This window comes from Bison bison, unplaced genomic scaffold, assembly GCF_000754665.1.
Source record: "Bison bison bison isolate TAMUID 2011002044 unplaced genomic scaffold, Bison_UMD1.0 scf7180017864072, whole genome shotgun sequence".
NCBI classification, from domain to species: Eukaryota; Metazoa; Chordata; class Mammalia; order Artiodactyla; family Bovidae; genus Bison; species Bison bison.
In genome coordinates, this window is record NW_011494644.1 from 9,791,399 (window position 1) to 9,812,507 (window position 21,109).

A 21,109-nucleotide genomic window follows, 5' to 3' on the forward strand; every position below is an offset into this window, starting at 1 on the left:
TCCCTGTGTGACCTCTTTGGGATGTAACTGATGGTCGCCTTTGCCTCTGCCTGGCCCGCCTGCCCGGAGCCCACCTGCCGTCCGCGGGGGTGACAGGTCCGGCCCTGTCTGATCGGTGGCTCGGGGCAGGTTGCAGCTTCCCACCCCAGACCCCTGCCTGTTCTCCCAGACCCCCATTCCCCTCCCCATCCCCCCCAACACCAAGCCCAGCTGCCACCCTTGGGAGCCCACCGGACCGCGCGGAGCGCAGAGAGAATGGATTTCTGAGAAAGAAGTAGAACAGCAGGTAACTCATCTCCAGCCACCGCTCTGGGGGCAGGCGGGGAGGGGACCTCCTCTGCCCGGGGAGGACGCACGGGAGTCCTGTGCCCTCATCACACCTGGGGACAGTGAGACCAGCAAAGTTAAGCTGGAGTCTCTTGTTCCGCCGAGCTCAGGGTGACTGGAGTGCCTTTCTGGAGATCGCAGGAGGCCCCAGGGACAGAGAGGCAGAGGCATGGCTGAGACGACCCCCTGAGCTGGTGGAAACAAGCCTCCAAAAGGCAGGAGCTGGGGAGGGCATGCTGTTTCCAGACTGAACATGATGTGATAGTCAGCGTGGTTCTGGTTCTGGGCAGCTGAGCTGGGCAGAGGTGGACACGACTGTGATCAGGCCAGTGTGGGGAAGGGAGGAGACATTGACTTTGTACCAGGTTCAGTGTTTTATCTCCTTTATTTTGTCTAAATCCTTTAAGACGGGTTGGTGTCCCCATTTTGAAGATGAAAACTGAGGCTCTGAGAAATAGAGTGGTTTCCCCAAGGTGACTCAACCATTGCGTAGTTGGGTGGGCAGGTGACTCGGAGGCTGGTCCTACCCTCCACGCTGTCTCCTCTTCTTTCTCAAGAAAACACAGGGGACGGGCAGCTGGTGAGAGCCAAACTGGTTCTGTGTGTGTGGAGGAGAGTGGGGTGAGGAGGCTTGGGGAGGCTGAGCCTTGAAGGATGGGTTGGATTTTGACTTGAGAAAAAGGAGGGAAGGAAGGAACAGGCAGACAGGCTCTTGGGCAGAGGGGGAGTTGACGCCTGGCGGGAAACTTAGGATTCAGAGGACCCAGGGCAGAGGAAGGGGCATTAAAATGTCAGGGGTTCCTCCTGGGAGGACATATGCTTTCCCCAGGGGGAAAGCGTGGGGCTTTTAGAAGCACATGGTAGAGTGGGGGAAAACCTGGAGGGTTCAACATCCAGCCATGTGGCTTTCTGGCTGGGTGAACTTTGATGGGTTTCTCGGCTTTTTTCTAACTTCATGGAGCCTTGGTTTTCTCATCTGTGAAATGGGCAGAATGGCAGCTCCATCTTCATAGATCTGGTTGTGAGGATTCGAGGGCATGAAATAGAAATGCTGTTGGCTGGGGGGTCTACCAGGGGAGAGAATTTGCATCATGAGAAACCTAGAGTCATCAAGAGAAAGGCCAGTTTCCAAGAGTCATGGAAGGTGCAGTGACACACTCAGGAACCTGCAGTCTTGCCTCCTCAGCCCCCTGAGTTGTGGTCCTCCCAGGCTGGAGCTCAGCATGTGACAGGCACGTGAAGCTCTCCCATTATCCTCATGACCCCAGGTGAGGCTGCTGGCCTCTTTCAGCCCGTTTCACAGATGAGGAGACTGACACTCACTGGGGAGAAGCTTGCCCCAGATAGCTGTGACTGAAAGATGCAGAGCTCAGTTTGGAACCCCAAGGTGTCAACCTGCTAGACAGGATAGCAAAAAAGCAAGAGCCATAGCCTGGGGCACCTTCTGAGAGTGGGGCATTGAATCAGGGGGGCTAGGCAGACCCCAGAGGGGGAGCCTCGGTCACCTGTTCCCCTGGTGGGTTCAGCAGAAATCCTGGCCCTGCCTGCCCCACACCTGGCAGGAAGTCTAGAACCTTACAGCCTTGTAGGGGAGGAAACTAAGAGCCCTTATGTTAGAAGGTGGCTGAGACCCGGGGCCAGGAGAGACAGGTGAGCAAGATGAAGGATGCATCCCAGGTGCTTCAGGCTCCCACCTGCCCAGCAAAGAAGAGAAGGGGGTTGGTGGCTAAACGGGGAGACGGAGGGGGCTTGCAGGAGGAGGGGGCCACTTTAAGAGAAGATAGAACAGGTAAAGCAGGCCACTGGAAGCTTTGAGTGGGACCAGCTTCTCTGCAGCTTCGGGACCGCCCCGGGGCCTCATAAATAAATGAATGAAAGGAAAGGAAGAGCATCCTTCCTCTGAGTGAGAGAAGCCAGTGCCTACAGAATCGCCAGAATGATGGCCTGGCTTCTCCACGCAGCTGGGAGGTCTCTGCAGTCCACTGGGGGGCCTTGAATCTGGCTCACTCACACTGCCAGTTGTGATCCGGGCTTTGGAAATGGTCAGACCTGGGCTTGAGTTCCAGCTCCATTACTTAGTACCTTTGTGACCTGGAGTTAGTCACTTAACCTCTCTGAACCTTCAGTGTCCTTATCTGTTATACAGAGATAAGAACACCTATCTTGGTTTGCTGTGAGGTTTTACTCAACATGTGTTTCTGAAACACTGTCCTAGGTCCTGGGGATTCAGTGATGCTCAGACAGAGCCAGTGCAGTTATGAGTGGAAAGAGCCTTGCAGTGGCTCTCGAGAAATAGTAGCTATATGTTTTACTTTAAATATCATTGGTAATAATTTTCTCATTGTTACTCATTATTAACACTTGGTATATCTTCTGGCATATACCCAGCCCTCAATAAATGATAATTCTTATCATGACTCTACTCCCCCCTTTCTCAGATGGGAAAACTGAGGCTCTGAGAGGGGTGGAGGTTTTCTAGGGTCACCCTGGGAGTCATGCACAAGCAGAGGGAAGAAAACTGTGAAGACATGGGAAGGAGCACTTCCTCAAGGAGTAGGGGTCTTCCCCTCATCACAGTCCCTTCCTCACCTGCTTCTTCTTTCCCTGCCCTTCACTGCACACCAGCCCAGAGGGGCAGGGGAAGTGTGGGAGCAGAGAGGAGCCCCACCCCCACTTCATGGCTCACAGGTGCCCCCGCCTCCACTCCTCGCCCTGGAGCCCTGCCAAAGGGACTTTTTTACCGCTGCTCAAATGAGAGCTCTGAGTAAACTTGGAACTTCTGAAACAACCTGAAAATATTCCCCAGGGTGTGGGCAGAGGCCCCTCCGAGGGCCCTCGGGTAGCCAGGACACCTGCCAAAGCACTGCCCCCGACCCGGCCCCCAGCCTGCTGGTCCTCCCAGCCCCCAGGAAGGATCAGGCCACTCCAGTTGTCCCAGTGGATGTGGGGCAAACACACCAGCCTGGCTCCCTGCTCAGGCCCTGGCCCTCCTTGCTGTGTGACTCTGGGCAAGCCTCTGGGCCTCTCTGGGCCTCTATTTCCTCATCTGCCAAGAGGGCTTGATGATGTAGCCTGGGACGAGGGCCTGCAGACTTTCTTCAGTATGAATCAGTAACCCCCAGTCTACTTTGGCCAGGGTCAAGCAGGCTGGTGGGGGCTTGCTGGGCAAGGACGAGGATAAAGGGCAGGTTCCCAGCCCCACACCCACCCCCCACCTCATGACTTCAAACAGCCACGGAGCAAAGCATCCTTTTTTTTTCCTCTGCCTTACAACCAGCCCCTCCTGGCAGGCGTGGTGGGGTGAATGGGGCTGGGGCAACAGGAGCTGAGGCAGGTGGCACAGTCTGGGTGCGGTCACCCAGCATGGTAGAGGGCAAATCAAGATGGCACAGGCAGGAAGAGCTTGCTGGGAGCAGGGCGTGTACCTTGGCTGGCAGAGGGTGCACAGGCTAGAGAAGTTCCAGTAGGGAAAGGCCGGTCGGGCTTGGAGAACCTGCGTGGACATGGGTTCATGGCCCCCCTGGGAGGGACAGACAGACTAGAAGGGTCTACAGGCTGAGAGGTGGCCCCGGCTGGGAAGGCCTCTCCCCTCGTGTTCACCAGCTACTGACTAAGCTGCAGGTCCAGGGTCTCAGCACACCTGTCCTCAGACACCTGCCCTTTGCTACCACCTCCCTCCCCCAGATATGTAAAAAAGCAATTCCCATTACTCACACTCCAGTGTGCCCAGCACCAGCCTCACGCTCCCTCATCTAGGCCAGAGTGAGTGCCCCCATTCTACAGATGAGGAAACTGAGGCCCAGAGAAAAGAAGAGCCCAGGGTCCCACTGTAAGTTAGGGGCCAAGCCTCCTTCCTGATCCAGGGCAACCAGGCTGGATCTCTTCCCCAGCCTGAGAGCTCTGCTTTAAGTAAAAACTCACTGTGTGACCCTGTGCAACCCACTGTCCCTCTATGATGCTTTCTTTCTCTTATAATTGTATATATTTTTGGCTGGACTGGGCCTTCACTGCTGCACGGGCTGTTCTGTAGTTGCAGTGAGCGGTGGCTACTCTCAAGTTGTGGTGCACGGGTTTCTCACTGTGGTGGCTTCTCTTACTGCGGAGTATGGGTTCTAGGGCTTTCCAGCTTCAGTAGCTGCCGCACGTGGGCTCAGCAGTTGCAGCTCCCAGGCCCAGCTGCCCTGTGGCGTTGTGGGATCTTCCCGGACCAGGGATCGAACCCATGTCTCCTGCATTGGCAGGCAGATTCTTAATCATTGGACAACCAGGGAAGCCCAGAAAGCATTTTTCTTGCATTTAGTCACTCATGTAATGAGTGCTTTGCCAGACACTGGTTAGCCATTGACATTCAGCGGTCATCAAGAAACATGTGGTTCTTGCCTAGAAACTGCTCAGAATGTTGCCAAAAACACCATGAGTGGTGTGCTCTGGGGGAAGGATGGACCCTAGAAGAAGGAGTGACTCATATGCCTTGGAGAGGGCAAAGAATTATGAAGGGGATGACATTTGAACTGGCTTTTGAAGCTGAATAGGAAGCTGACAGAGATCAGAGAGTTCTGGTGGCTAAAACAGCAGGTGCAAAGGTGTGGAAGGAAGTCAGATGCACGGGGGTGTTGTGAAGAGGTCCAGGTGTCAGAAACCTGGAGTACCCGGAGTCCGGGATGAAGACTAGGGGCAGAAGGAATGTTGGGGACACATGCTGACATGGTTTGAATGCTGAGCGAAGGAATTCAGGGCTTTCTCTGAAGATGTGATGGAGAGCCACAGAGAGTCATGGTGAGGCCTGGGTGGGAGGAGCCGCAGCTGGAGGCACAAGGTGGGGGAGGAGTCCACGGGAAGGGCAGTGGGCAGAAGTCCTTGGAGACCAGTGATGGGCTGGAAGCCCTGCCTTCTGTGTTCCTTCTTGGGAAGTCCCTCAGTCTTGACACTTCCCCTTCTGGCGACCTGTTGGCTCTTGTTTCTGGCACGGCTGGGGAGTCCCTCTGCCCCCATCTCGTGTCATCTGGGTCCCTATGGGAAACGGGCCGTTTTACTTTCCCCCTCACCTTTTGCTTTCCAGCCCCAGTCCCCACCTGGGTCACACTGGAAATTATGATCGGTTTGAGGATCTGAAGGAGTCCCATTCCTGAATTATCAGTGAGCGAAAGAAGGAACAGGGAAATCAAGATCTTAGGTTCTTTTCAGTTTGGGGAGGTTGTAAATAATGCTGCTGTGAGCACCCTGGTATATGTCTGCTTGTGTACATGTATATTTTGCCCTTTGGTGCATAATCTAGAAAAGGGCTTCTTGGGTCTCCTGTTTAGCAGAGTTTTCCAAAGTGATTGTACCAATTCACATTCTTTAGAGAAAACTGAGTGGAGATTAAGAGTTTTGATTGCTTCCTATCCTTTTTTAGCACTTGGAATTTTTTCGTTTGTTTTCATTTTAGTCATTCTGGGTTGATGTGTAGTGCTCTCTTATTGGGATATACATTTGCATTTCTTTGATGAGTAATGATTTTAAGCACTTTTTAACATGCTTTTGGCTATTTGGATGTCCTCTTCTATGGAGTGTCTGCTTAAGCTTTTTGTCCATTAAAAAAAAAATGAGTCCTGAGTTATTTATTTATAATTGCTTTGTAGGAGTTCTCTCTATATGTTATATAGGATTATAGACATAATTTTATATATTATACATTTATATATAATATATAAAATGTGTAATATAACTATGTGAAAGAAACTATATACAGATGTAGATACAATCTCCTATTTCAGTTTCTTTTATATTCTCTCTTTTTTTTTCAATTTCTCTTTTTGTTTGTGTCTTTTATAAGTGAAAACTTTTCTAAATTCAAAAGATATTTCCATTGGAGAAAAAAATGGAATTATAGTGTGACTTACTATTGTCCCTTTTTTAGAGAACAATAATAAGATTCCAATTTAATGAAGGTAGCTTTCTCCATCAACCCAGATATCTTCATCAACATGTGGCAATTTATCTGACACCTCACTATGTTAACCTGTTACTGCCTGGTGCATATTTTTATAGATTCTAGAGTTACTCATACATAAGGTAATTGTGCAAGTACTTATTTTCCTTTTGAAAAGCAATCTGCAAAGATACTAGGACACAGAGGCATGATTTATTTACCACATTCACTATTTCTCCATACTTGAAAGTTTTTTAATAAAAAAAAATAGTACATAAGTTTTGCAGTGTGACTTATAACTTCTTAAGATGAAACAGTTGACTCAAAATAGAGGTCAAAATTAGCCTTTGAATGTTGATACTTAATCATGTATCAGTTAATTTCTACAAAATTACTTAAATGTAACATTTTTTGGACCACATTGTGCATGAGAGATCTTAGTTCCCCAGTCAGGGATTGAACCTGTGTCCCTTGCGGTGGAAGCCCAAAGTCTTAACCACTGGACTGCCAGGGAAGTCCACATTCAATTTTTTAAAGATAAATTTATCAGAATCATACATTGCTATTTAAAATTTATATTCTCTATATAATTGATAGTTTATTTCATAATTTTAAATTCTCTCTAGTTTCAGTGATGGTGATATAAAGTTAAGTATTTTTTAATAAAATATTTCTTTATTTATTTGGCTGTGCTGGGTCTTAGTTGGAGCAGGCAGGATCTTTAGTTGCAGCATGTGGGATCTAGTTCCCTGACCAGGGATCAAACCTAGGCCCCCTGCATGGGTAGCTTGGAGTCTTAGCCACTGAACCATCAGGGAAGTCCCTAAAGATAAGTATTTTTAACAGCTGTGTCATTGTTATTAGAGAAAATTAATTGTATTCAAGTGTCAGTATATTTTAGTTTCTGCAGCATTACTCAGTCTTTATAAAATTGCCGAAAGCACGTGTTCAGTATTTTTGACATATGTTTTGATCAAAAAGACTTCGATAAAGCTATAATAAAATGCAATACTCAATGTTGGTGTAACAATATAATTTATGTGGTAGTCTGCTCATGAAATTTAACCACACTGAATAAGATGCTTTGGACTTATGCATTGCAAGTACATAACATTAAAAAATTTTTTTTGCTTCATTTTTATTGTGGCTTTTGCTCAATAATGCACCATATATTTTTTCTTTCTACCTTTCAATTCTATTCACCAATTCTTCCCACCCCTACACCTTTCTTCTGGCAAACATCAACCAGTTCTCTCTGTATCTATAAACTTATTATTATTATTTTTGGATTCTACATATGAGAGATCATACTGTATTTACCTTTCTCCATCTTTCATATTTCACTTCATCTTTCACTCAGCATAATACCCTCGAGGTTCATCCATGTTGCCACAAATGGCAAGATTCATTATTTTTCACGGTTGAATAATATTCCATTGTGTGTGCATATCACATCTTCTTCATCCATTCACCTGTTGAAGGACACAAGTTGTTTCCAATCTTATTTATTGTCAATAAAACTGTAATGAACATAAGGGTGAAGGGTATCTTTTTGAGATAGTGATTTCATTTCTTTTCAGCATATAACCAGAAGTGGAATTGCTAGATCATGTGGTAGTTCTATTCTTAATTTTTTAAGGAACCTCCAACTGTTTTCCATAGTGGCTGCACCTAATACATTCCCACCAGCGGTGCACAAGTGTTCCCTTTTCTTCATATCCTCAGCAACATTTGTTAAAGTCTTTTTGATAATAGCCAGTTTTTAGCAGGTGTCACGTGAAATCTGCAATCTCATTGTGATTTTGATTTGCATTTCCCTGGTAATGAATGGTGTTGAACATTTTTCATGTACCTGTTGTCCATCTGTGTGTTCTTCTTGAAAATGTCTATTCAGACCTTCTGCTCATTTTGAAATCAGATCGTATGAGGTCTTTAGTTTGCATAGTATTCTCTTATCAGATAGATGATTTTCAAATATTTGCTCCCACTCAGTAAGTTGCCTTTTCATTTTGTTGATGGTTTTCTTTGGAATGCAGAAGCTTTTTGTTATGATGTAGTCCTACTTCTCTTTCTGCTTTTGTTGCTTTTGCAGCCTACATAGAGGTCTTTTCAGATGTTTTATTTCTTCATAAGTCAGTCTTGGTAGGTTGTACGTTTCTAGGAATTATCCATTTCTCCTCCATTATCAGGTCTGTTGGTATGGGGTTATTCATAGTTGTATCTTACCATCCATTTTGCTTCTGTGGTGTCTGTTGTAATGTCTCGTCTTTCCTTTCTGATTTTAGTTATTTGAATCTTCCCTTTTTCTTAGTTTAGCCAAAGGTTTGTCAACTTCGTTGATCTTTAGAAATATAATAAATTTTTTATATTGGCCTCAAATTCATTGCCCTTGCTTAACAGTTATTATCTAATAGTTTATTTACTAAGTATCTGGACTTTTAAGACAGTCTTTTACCATTCCAGTCCTTATAGTTTTCTAATATTTATAAATTTATTTATTTTTCTGGCCTTATTGCATTGAACAGGACCTTCAGTACAAGACATCCTTGTCTTTTCCCTGCCCTGGAGGATAACGTGTTCAGTATCTGACCTTTCGGGATGTTAGCTGTGTATATTCTGTGTGTGTGTGAGTGTGTGTGTGTGTGTGCTCACTCCTCATCAGATCAAGAGAATTCTTCCTATTCCTGTTTTCCTGAGAGTGTTTTTAAAATCATGAATAAGTGTTTCAAATTATTAAATGTCACATTAAAATTATTAAATTGTCATATAGAATTTCTTTATTCTGTTACTGTGGTAAAACAGATTACTGATTTTCAAATGTCAAACAGCCTTGTGTTCTTGAAATAAACCTCATGTAATAATGATGTATAATACATTTGTATATATTAATATAATCAGATATGATTTAATATTTTGTTTTCAATTTTTTTTTTTTTTTTTTTTTTTTTTTTTTTTTTGTTTTCAATTTTTGTCTGTATATTTGTGAGAGAGATTAAACTATAATTTTTACTTTATTTTAATGTAAAGTATTCGTTTCAAGGTTAGGTCTTTAATTTGTGGTCACTTCATTTACATTTTATTAAAAATGTTGATGTGTTTGGGATTAAGTGTACCTTCTTACTACTTGTTTTTCTTTTGTCTTATCTATTCTTTGTTCCTTTTTCTTCTTCTTTGTCCCGTTTTCTAAATGAATAAAGTTTTTAAAATTATTGTTCTGTGTTTCCTAACTATTGGTTTGTTATACTTTGTTTTGTAACTCTTTCAGTGTTTTTCTTAGAGATTATAGTGTGCATACTTGAATTTTTTGAAGTCAACCTTATACTAACGGTTTTCCTGGTGGCTCAGACGGTCAAGAATCTACCTGCAGTGCAGGAGACCTGGGTTTGATCCCTGGATCGGGAAGATCGCCTGAAGAAGGAAATGACAACCCACTCCAGTATTCTTTCCTGGAGAATTCCATGGACACCTTATATTAGTACATTTATCACTTTCCAGACAAGACAGTGACTTTTTTTTTTTTTTAACACAGTGACCTTTATCTTTGTTCACTTCTTATATTTAGTAATCATGGTAATGTATTGAGTTGGCCAAAAAGATTGTTCAAGTTTTTCCATAACATCTAAATGATCCTTTTGGCCAACCCAATGTTCTCATTCTGCATATAGTTTAAACTTCATAAGACATTAACATTATTATTTTCATTAATTAATATTCATTTATATTTTTAATGTTCTATTACTCTTCATTCCTTCCTATAGTAAATTACTCCCCATCTGAGATTATTTTTATTTTTCCCCCAAAATTCACTTGTGATGCTGGTCTACAGGTGACAAATCCTCTCAGCATTTTTTTTTTTTATGAAAAGTAAAGCTTTATTTTGTCTTTATCTAAAAACATTTGTAATTAAGGTCTGATTCATATACCATAAAATGCACTCTTTTGATGTGCACAATTAAGTAGTTTTTAGTATATTTATAAAGTCTTGCAGCCATCACCACTATCTAACTGCAGAAATTTTTATTTCTCCAGAAAAGTGCTATGCCCATTAACAGTCACACCCTATTCCCCCTCCCTCCAAAGTTCCAGCCCCCGACAACCACGAATATACTACCTATCTATGGGTTTGCCTACTCTGGACATTTCATACAAATAAAATCATACAATATGTGACTTCTTGTGTCTAAATTCTCTACTTTAAATTTTAAAGGTCCACCCATGCTTTAACATATATCCGTCCTTGATTCATTTTTATGGCGGGATAATATTCCATCGTCTGTGCAGTCTACATTTTGTTTGTCCATTCATCAACTGATGAGCATTAGAGTTGCTTTCAGTTTAGGGCTATTATAAATAAGGCTGCTATGAACACTTGTGTAGAAGGGCTTTCTTGTGAATACATGTTTTAAGTTCTTTTCCCTATGTGCCCAGGAGTCAAATTGCTTGGTCATGTGGTGACACTATCTTAACTATTGGAGAAACTGTCAAACCGGCTTTGCAGAGTGGCTGCACCATCGTACATTCCCATTAGCAATGTGTGAGCCTTCCACTCTTACATCTTCACCCACGTTTTTTATTTTCCATTTTTAAAAATAGCCACCTAGTGGGTGTGAAGTGGTACCGCACTGTGGTCCTTATTTGCATTTCCCAAATGACTCATGATGATGAGCATCTTTTCATGTGTTTAATGGTCATTAGTATATCTCCTTGAGAAACATCTATTCAGATTTTTCACACAGTTTAAAATTGGGTTGGATTTTAGACCTTCAGAGTTCCTTATATATTATGAACACTAACAAATATATGGTTTGCAAGTATTTTTCCCATACTTCCTAGTGGCTCAGCTGGTAAAGAATCCACCTGCAATGCAGAAGACCTGGGTTCGATCCCTGGGTTGGGAAGATCCCCTGAAGAAGGGAACAGCTACCCACTCCAGTATTCTGGCCTTAAGAATTCCATGGACTATATAGTCCGTGGGGTCGCAAAGAGTCAGATACATCTGACTACCTTTCACTCACTAGGGATTCCCTGGTGGCTCAGAGGATAAAGAGTCTGCCTGCAGTGTGGGAGACCTGGGTTCCATCCCTGGATGGGGAAGACCCCCCTGGAGAAGGAAATGGCAACCCACTCTAGTATTCTTGCCTAGGAAATCCCATGGATGATGGAGCCTGGCGGGCTACAGTCCATGGGGTTGCAAAGAGTCGGACACCACCGAGGGACTTCAATTTCACTTTCACTTTCACGTATTGTCTTTTCACTATTTATTTATTGAGCTGTGTCGGATCTGAGGTGCCGCACGAGGGATCGTCGTGTGTCAAGTGGGCTCTTCCGCTGGGGCGCGAGGACTCTCTAGTTGTGGTGTGCAGGCTTAGCTGCCCCTTAGCATCTGGGATCTTGGTTCCCTGAACAGTGATTGAACCCGCATCCTCTGCATTGCAAGGCAGATTCTTAACCACTGAACCACCAGGGAAGCCTCTATCTTTTCACTTTCTTGATAGTGTATTTTGAAGCACAACAGTTTTAAAATTTGAAATCCTTCCATATATTTGCCTTTAGTTGCTTGTGCTTTCGGTGGCGTATCTAAGAAACTATCGATGAATTCAAGGTTCTGAAGATTTACTCCTATATTTTATCTTAAGATTTAATTCTGCCACTTCATACTAGGTCTTTGATCCATTTTGAGTTGATTTTCATATATGGTGTGAGATGGGAGTCCATTTCATTCTATTTCATGTGGCTATCCGGTTGGATGAACACCATGTATTTTAAAGACTGCTCTGTAGTCCTAGAAAATTTAGCGGGAACCATTTTTGTTTGGTTGTTTACTGTGTTTCATTTCCTTGGTGTGGATTCTTTAAGATGCTGCATGTACAAGATCATACCATCTGCAAACAGAAATGCTTTACTTCTTTCTTTCAAATATGGATGTCTTTTGTTTCTTTTTCTTGCCTAATTGCCTTGGCTAGAACCAAAGCATCAGCACAGTGAGAGTGGATATCTCTGTTTTTTGTTTTCTAAATTTATCTATTTATTTTTGGCTGCTGGGTCCTTGCTGTTGCATGGGCTCTAGGCGCAGCGAGTGTGTACTGCTCTCTAGCTGCAGTGGGTGGGCTTCTTCTCTTGCAGCACAGCACAGGCTCTAGGGCACGAGGGCTTCGGTAGTCGTGGCACATGGGCTCAGTAGCTGTGGCTCCTGGGCTCCAGAACACAAGCTCAATAGGTGTGGTGCATGGGCTTAATTGCCCCACAGCATGTGGGATCTTCCCAAATCAGCGATCAAACCCATGTCCCCTGTACTGGCAGGCAGATTCTTTACCACTGAGCTACCAGGGAAGCCCTGGACATCTTTGTTTAATAAAAGTCATGAGAGTGGACATCCTTATCTTGTTTCTGATCTTAGAGGGAAAGCTTTCAGTTTTTCCTTATTAAGTATGATGTTATAACTATGGGATTTTAGTAGATTCCTTTATCATATTGAGCTTGCCTTCTTTTTCTGAAGGATATTTTTTTTCTGGATATAACATTCTAAGTTGGATTTTAAGTACCTCTTTGTCTTAAATTTTTAAAATCGTTTTTCTATGATGTGCCTAGATGTGGTTTTCTTTGTATTTGTTTTGGGGGAGGGGTGGTTATAGAACTCCTTGAATCTGTAGCTTAAAGTTTCTTGTTAGCTTTGAAAAATTCTTAACCAGTTTCTCTATCATTGCTTCTGAATCATTCTCTCTCCTCTTTTTCTTGACTCCAAATACATTTGTTAGACCTTTTCACAATGTCTCATATGTCTCTTTTGATCTTTACTGTATTTTTAAACATTTTTTTCTCTGCATGCTTCAATCTGATTATCTTCTACCAATCTTTCAGTTCACCAATCCCCTCTTCTGATTTTTTAATCTGTTGTTAAACCCATCTGTTGCTGCTGCTGCTAAGTCGCTTCAGTTGTGTCCGACTCTGTGCGACTCCATAGATGGCAGCCCACCAGGCTCCGCCATCCCTGGGATTCTCCAGGCAAGAACACAGGAGTGGGTTGCCATTTCCTTCTCCAATGCGTGAAAGTGAAAAGTGGAAGTGAAGTTGCTCAGTCGTGTCTGACTCTTCGCGAGCCATGGACTGCAGCCTACCAGGCTCCTCTGTCCATGGGTTTTTCCAGGCAAGAGTACTGGACTGGGTTGCCATCACCTTCTCCCAAATCCATCTGTTACATTCTTATAAATCTCAATTATTGTGTCTTTCAGCTCTCGAGTTTCTGCTGTTAAATACATTCCTTATTTCTGGTGGAATTATTGAACACATTGATCATTGTTGTTGTTGTCTAGTCGCTAAGTAATGTCCAGCTCTTTTTTGATCCCATGGACTATTGCCTGCCAGCCTCCTTTGTCCTTGGGATTTCCCAGGCAAGAGTACTGGAGTGGGTACCATTCCCTTCTTCAAGGGATCTTCCCTACCCAGGGATCAAACCCGGGTCTCCTACATTGGCAGGCAGATTCTCTACCACTGAGCCATCAGGGAAGACCAATCATAGTTATTTTAAATTCTGTCTAATGATCACTTATGTGTTTGTTTCTGGTTTTGTTTCTTTCTCTTGGCTTTTGGTCATTTGGTACTGTTCTCTGGTTTGTCCTGTCAATTTAATTCAATGCTGGACATTGTGTATGAAAAGAATGGAGGCTTTAGATGAAGCCAAGTTTTTCTGGATAGGTTTTGATTTTTTTTTCCTAGCTCACATATAGCATATAGGCAGATTATCTTGATGCAGTGAAGGCTGAATATTTCTGATTTTTTTCTGATTCCCAAGGCATCTTTTTTTTTCCCCCTGAATAACTGGGTATTTATCGGGGCCCATTTTTCTTAAACTTTGATTCTCTCCTTAGCACTGTGAAACTGACAAAATCTCTTCTTAGTTTTTTTAGCCTCTTAGCAGATGCTTTCTGCTAGGTTTCTTGGAATGCAATGATTTGGCAAATTATTTAAGGGGGCATTGCGTGCAGAGAATTTTCCTTCTCTCTGGCACCCTGGCCTCTCAAGTACTATCTCACTTGGTTGCTTTCTCATGCTTCCTAATAGTTTGGTTTTTTTTTTCCCCCCTCCTGCTTAGCAGTTGTTCTTAGTAAGAAGGTTAATCAGTTACCAACTACTTCATCATAGCCAGAAGTGAAAGTATTCTTTCACATTTTAGTTTATAATTCACTTACATTTAAAATGTTATGAAATAGTTTGGACATATACAAAAGTATAAAGGAAAATATAATCAACACCATTCACTCAGTTTTACCAAACTGTTGAGACCACTGAAGATCCCCACCTGATCACATCCCCTCCTAGTTTACACTCTTCAGAGTTTGATGTTTCTCATCCCCTTGGGTTTTTTCTATATATTCAGGACACATGGATATTCACTGAGACAATATATAGAGCTTCTTTACATGGTGTTGTGTGACACATGGGCTTTCCCGGTGGCTCAGCAGTAAAGAACCCACCTGCAATGCAGGAGCCACAGGAGACTGGGGTTGGATCCCTGGGTGGGGAAGATCCCCTGGAGCAGGGCATGGCAACCCACTCCAGTATTCTTGCCTGGAGAATCCCATGGACAGAGGAGCCTGGTGGGCTACAGTCTGTGGAGTCAAAAAGACTCAGGCATGACTGAAGTGTCTCGAAAGTGTGACATAGATAGTGTTATTATGCCTGTGTTCTTTTCTAACTTACTTTTCTGTTTCTTCAGAAAGAGTCATTTGCTTTTTTATTTTTTTTTTGGTTGGTTTTTTGTTTTTGTTTTTTCTGTAAGAGTCATTTGCTTTGTTGTGTGAAGCTATGATTCATTTTCACATTGGGTGATTACACCATAGTTTATCTTTCCATTCTTTTGCTGACGGAGATTTAGCTTGTTTCCGGTTTTTCAATATTTAAGTCAATGTTGTTGCAAACATTTCTGCCTCGGCTTCTTGTACACATGTGCCAGTGTTTCATCAGTAGTATACTTCACAGTGAAATTGCTGGATCTTAGGGCAAATACCTGTTCAAGTTTGTTGCTGCTGCTGCTACTAAGTTGCTTCAGTTGTGTCCGACTCTGTGCGACCCCATAGACGGCAGCCCACCAGGCTCCCCTGTACCTGGGATTCTCCAGGTAAGAACACTGGAGTGGCTTGCCATTTCCTTCTCCAATGCATGAAAGTGAAAAGTGAAAGTGAAGTCGCTCAGTCATGTCCGACTCTTAGCGACCCCATGGACTGCAGCCCACCAGGCCCCTCCATCCATGGGATTTTCCAGGCAAGAGTACTGGAGTGGGGTGCCATTTGCCTTCTCTGTAACCAGGGTGAGATGGTATCTAATTGTAGTTTTGATTTGCATTTCTCTAGTAATTAGAGATGTTGAGCATCTGTTTATGCCTGTTGGCCATCTATATGTCTTCTTTGGAGAATTGTCTAGTTTTGCCCATTTTTTTTAATCTTTTTGAGTTGTATGAGCTGTTTATATAGGAGGTTTAGTCACTAAGTCATGTCCGGCTCTTGCGACCCCACGGACTATAGCCTGCCAGGCTCCTCTGTCTATGGGATTCTCCAGGCAAGAATACTGGAGTGGGTTGCCATTTCCTTTCTCTGTTTCCTTCTCAAGTTTGTTAGACCATGCCAAACTGTTTTCCAGACCAGTTGTATTAATTTACATTTCCACTAGCCGTAAATGAGAGTTCCCATTACGCCACGTCCTCAGCAGCATGTGATATTGTCAGACTTTCAGTTTTTACTAATCTGATAAAATTTAAATGGCATGTTATTGCGGTTTTCATTTGCATTTCCCTGTTGACTGTGAAGTTAAGCACTTTGAATTCTCCATAGCACCTGCTTCCATCTGCCTTCCTCCCCCGAGTCTGCTCCACATCCCCAGACTCTCTTGAAATTTGGCCAACTTTTAGTCTGAATGACCACAACCTCAGAAATCATTCCTAGGCACTGGAGCCTTGTGGATAAGCTCTTCTTTAGGGCTCTATCCCATCCAGGACTGTGCTGTACTTCTGCATTTAGTGCCTGCAACAAAGATAAGAAAACAGAATCAGAGAGGCTAGGGACTTGCCCAGCGTCACACAGCTGGCACCTGGCAGATCTCAGCCTTCACTCCTTGTAGGAGGCTGCAGGGCACCCTCTGTCCTTCACTCAGGAAGCACACCTGCTGGTCTGGGTGCGCCTAGGGAGTAAGTAGCTGTTGCCCTCAGGAGTCCGCTGAGCAGGAAGCCCCGTAAAGGGATGGATTCAGGGCAGGAAGGGCCATGGGACTGGGAGGCCTTTGTACTCAGTGCTGTGGAAACCAGAGGAGATGACTTGAAGACTTCATCATTCAAGGCTGATGTTTCCCAGAACTTGAGTGGCTTGTTTTAGATGGTTTTAAATATCCCTGGACCCCCTAGTGAGAGAGTGAGACCCTTTTCAAATTTCTTTGGCTCCTCTGCTGTTGACGAGGTGGTGGTGGAGGGGGAGAATCTCAGTTTGATGCTAGTATGTCTTCAACACCTCTCTCTGATACTCTTTAATCTCCCTTTTTAAACAAAGGCAAACCAGATCTCCAACTCATCAGAGTCTTAAGCAAGGAAGAGTGTCTTGCTAAAACTCAATTTCTGTCTTTTGTTTTCCTTGTATTCAGGTTTTACATTTCATTGCATTTTGTTTCATGGTGAGTTGGTTAGTTTAAGAAACACGTATACGATGCCTATTAACATGCCAGGCACTGTTCCAAATGCTCTAAAAACACTGACAACTCTCCCAAGAACTCTATGAGGTAGGTTATTAATATCTCTATTTTACAAATGAGGCCTCAGAGGCCCCGAGAGGTTAAGTAAACTCCCCAAGGTCACACAGTGTATAATCAGCAGTGCCGAGGTTTAAACTGAGGCGGGCTGGCCCAAGTCTGTGTTTTAACCACCGTGGTGCATGCTGCCTCTCTGTTTCATACTAGTCACCTGTGGAAGGAGGGCTTCCCTGGTGGCTCAGTGGTAAAGAATCCTGCAATGCAGAAGTGAATCCTGCAATGCAGAAGTAAAGCCTGCAATGCAGAAGACGTGGGTTCGATCCCTGGGTTGGCATGATCCCCTGGAGGAGGGCACGGCAACCCACTCTAGTATTCTTGCCTGGAGAATCCCACGGACAGAGGAGCCTGGCAGGCTATAGTCCATAGGATTGCAAAGAGTTGGACATGACTGAAGCGAATGAGCATGCATGCATGTACCTATTGATGGTCTGATTTTCCATTTTGAGATGTTTATTGGAGCAAAAACTATGAGACCAGATAAAGAGAAACAGCAAGTAGATCACAGCACTGGTAAGAACCTTGAAGGCAGTAAGTGGCAGGAGTTCTAGAACATTCCAGCATAGCTTCATGGACACAGGGATGGAGCAGGTGGGTCATGAAGACTGAGTGAGTGGGGGGGGGGCGCGTGGAAGATGTCTAAGAAGCAAACTCGGCACAGGAACTTGTCTCATGCAAAGGCAGGGAGGCATGAGGAGGCCTGGGATGCTGGGGACTGGTGAGTAATTCAGAGCAACTGGCCAGTAAGAGCAAGAATCCAGCCCCCTGGACAGCACATTACAGTTCACGGAGCACTGCGGCATCTGCTTTCCCACTGACTCTTCTTAACTGCCAGGTGCTGTGTGCATTCCTGCCCCTAGTTTAGAGATGATAACTGAGGTCAGAGAGTTAGAAAACCAGAGAAAAGCTATTCTTTGCTCCAAGATGCTCTGGCCACAAATTTGGGGCTCTTTGTTCTGTTCTACTATGTCAGGTATCTTAGATAGCAAGCCACAGAAAAATAATTCTACCAAATAGGTGGGTGGAGTGGGGGGGGGGGTTGGTGTATGTTAAATCCAGGTGTGGACATCAGGTACAGCTGGATCCAGGCCCTCAAGTGCTGCCATGGGGACTCTGGATCTGTATTTCTCAGGATTGACATTTCTCTGAGATGACAGTGGAGAAGGAAATGGCAACCCACTCCAATATTCTTGCCTGGAGAATTCCATGGACAGAGGAGCCTGGCAGGCTACAGCCCATGGGGTCGCAGGAGTCGGACATGGCTTAGCAACTAAACCACCACCACCAAGAGATGACAAAGATAGCTACCAGATTTTAGCAGGCACCCAAAAGATTACCTCTTAATAGAGTTCTAGAAGAAATTCCAAGATGGCTCTCGTTGGCCTTGCCTGGGTTGGTTTCTGTGTCTGATCCCCTCACTTGACCAGGTGGGTGGAGTGCTTTATTGGTCAGAGCTGGATTAGGTGCACACCCTGGTTCAAGTCAGCTTCAGTTGGAGGGGCTGTTCGTAAAAGGGGAAGAGATGCCTGGAAGACAGAAGCAGCAGAAACATCCTCTCCTTCCCCAGGGGCTTGTTTGTCATTGGTGCAAAGCTGAGGAATGAGGGACCTTGAAACTGACAAGGAATCTTGTGCTTTTTCCTGTGGCCCCAGATGGAGCCGCTGGGAGCGATGTGGACAGAGCCATGCCAGGCCCTGTGCTGAGGCTGGAGTCAGAGATGTGGACACATCAGTGAGGGGCAGATGCACACTCCATCTTCTCTAATGGGAAGCAGGATCCCTAAAATGTGATGATCAGATTCCTCCAGGGCGTGGAGCCAGGCATGAGCAGAGCTCCTTAGAGCAGATTTAAATACTATCTGTGCCAACATTGTTTTATTTTAACAGTGATATTATTCATTTTAAAGTGTGTTGGGGAGGGAATTCCCTGGCGGTCCAGTGGTTAGGACTTGATGCTTTCCCTGCTGTGAGCCCTGGTTCAATCCCTGGTCAGGGAAATAAGATCCTGCAAGCCATGTAAGGAGGCCCCCAAAAAAGTGTATTATGGAAAAAATGCACAACCATGAACATTATTGCTTAGGTTGAGGTTGGAGTTAAATTTTGAAGAGTTCATTTAGAGAAAATAAACAGTAGTATACATGATCTACAAATATGGCCAACTTTTTGAAAATTAGACATTTAAGAACCTCTTGGCTGGGTCGCTCAGGGAGTCTGTCCATTTCTGGTGCTCTAAAAGCCTGTATCCATCACTATTTCTTGAGCATTTACGTGTCAGGGGCTCTGCCAGGGGCCCAGCAATTCTATAAATGGAGTCTTTGAATTCTTGAAGGCATCCTGGAAGCGGGCTTTACCACCTTTACTTATAAGGCTCAGAGAGGGGAAGTGTCCAGCCCAGAGTTCCACAGCTGAGCCTCTCTGTGCCCTGCCACTGCTACTTGGTGGCTTGTTAGGGAGTTCAGAGGAAGCTCTCCTGGGGGCCAGAGTAGGATCTGGGGAACCCAGGCTCAGGGATGGCATCCGGAAGAAGCCACACATGTGACCTGGTCCCTGCGTGAGTCAGTCCTCTGGGCTTCAAATCCAGCTACACCCCTGTCTCTGGGGTCAATCTGGGTGGGGTTCCTGGACCCACTGGTCTCTGACTGGTACCATCCCACACAGGCACAGAACTGAGGGTGCAGCTGGCAAAGTGCCAGCCTGGTGTGTTGTCCCTCTGCCCAGGGTACCAAAGTCTGCTTTTCCTGGACAGGCTGACTCGGATCTCCAAAGAGGTCTCTTCTCAGTCTCACACAGATCAGGGTGAGTCTAGGGCAACTTCACGTGCTCAGGCTGGGTTCCCCGTTGCTTCCTGGTGGGCTCACCCAGGCAGGCTCTGTGGTCGAGTTATCGGGCTAAGCATATCTTAGTATTAGGCAGTGATCTCCTTTGTGGTCTAATCTTGGATTTGTTATTCAGTGAGAAGCCAATTCAGGGAAACCTGGTGTGCTGCAGTCCATGGGGTCGCAAAGAGTTAGACACCACTAAACAACAGCAACAAGAAGCCAATTAATTGGGCTAACATCAACATGGGGATTTCATGGGAAGGAAACATCTCTGCTTATCAAATACAACTTTCCAAGCCACTCTCCCTTTTCTTATCTAGATGGATAAACACACACACATCCTGCTACAGCGACAGGTTTATTGGAATCTTTGAATAGCAAGCTCCTCCCCATTTCCATCCCCCTCTCACTTGTGACTGTGCTGGGTGCCCAGGAAGAAGGCGGGGGAGATGGGGGAGGGACCCCGGGAGTGCAAATTGGCCACTTCTAAGGGACAGGAACCCTTGGGAGCAGTCACAGGCTCCTCAAACACTTCCCCCTCCCCCCGCAAAAAAAAAAAAAAAAAACAAATCCAAGGAACTGAGAGGCAAGTCTTCAAAAGGAGGGATGCGGACCAGAGTGGGGCAGTTCAGGGCCCTTTGGTCTCTGGATGCCAGGCTCACCCTCTCGCTGTGTGTCTCTTCCAGGCTCCGGGAGGCAGCATGCCGTGTGCCTGGGCTGCGACTTTGCTCCTGCTAATGCTCCAGGGAAGTAAGTAGCTGCCCCAAGGTCTGCAGGTGGGGAGCGGCCATGCTGGCCTTGTGGGTTGCAGGGCGGGGCTAGAGGGTCTGAGCCTGTAGCATCTGTCCACTTACAGCTGACACAGATGCAGTAGCCCTCTCTGCATCAACCAGAACCCATTCAACCAGCGAGCTCCACCATCTAGAAGTGGTTCACGCGAGTCCCACGTGATCCAGCCCACCGTCCTGGGTCTCCAGGTCTCACTGGCTGGGGAAGCTGGGTCTGGGGGAGGATGAAAGACTTCATCCTTCATCTCCATGGCTCTCTGCCTTGGCCAGCTCCCAATTCTTGGAGGGAGGAAGTCCTGCCTGTGGTCTAACCTCAGTTTCTCCTCATCTCCTAGGAGATGGTTTTCAACAATCCCTGGGTTCACTGCTGGCACTGATATTCCCCAGAGATGTTAAGCCCTGAGCTGGGAGAGGCCAGGAGTTACACTTGGGGGCAGAGTCGGGGCTGAGAGATCCAGGAAGCCTGCTGGGAGGCGGCGG

The 21,109-nt window shown here is 45.2% G+C and overlaps 1 protein-coding gene across 2 annotated transcripts in view; it reads left to right on the forward strand.

Annotated features, from left to right (window-relative positions):
* Positions 1–6: 6 nt before the first annotated feature.
* The window catches only part of IL21R (interleukin 21 receptor), a 36,281-nt gene continuing 15,178 nt past the window's right edge, over positions 7–21,109 (forward strand). Inside the window, exons 1-2 of one of the 2 annotated variants that reach the window (XM_010837238.1) lie at positions 7–286; positions 20,528–20,591. In XM_010837238.1, the coding sequence (XP_010835540.1) occupies positions 20,543–20,591 (49 nt within the window). In that variant the 5' untranslated portion in view covers positions 7–286; positions 20,528–20,542. Of the gene's footprint in view, positions 287–19,802; positions 19,819–20,527; positions 20,592–21,109 lie in introns of those variants that run through there. The other variant, XM_010837239.1, reaches the window with a different exon arrangement.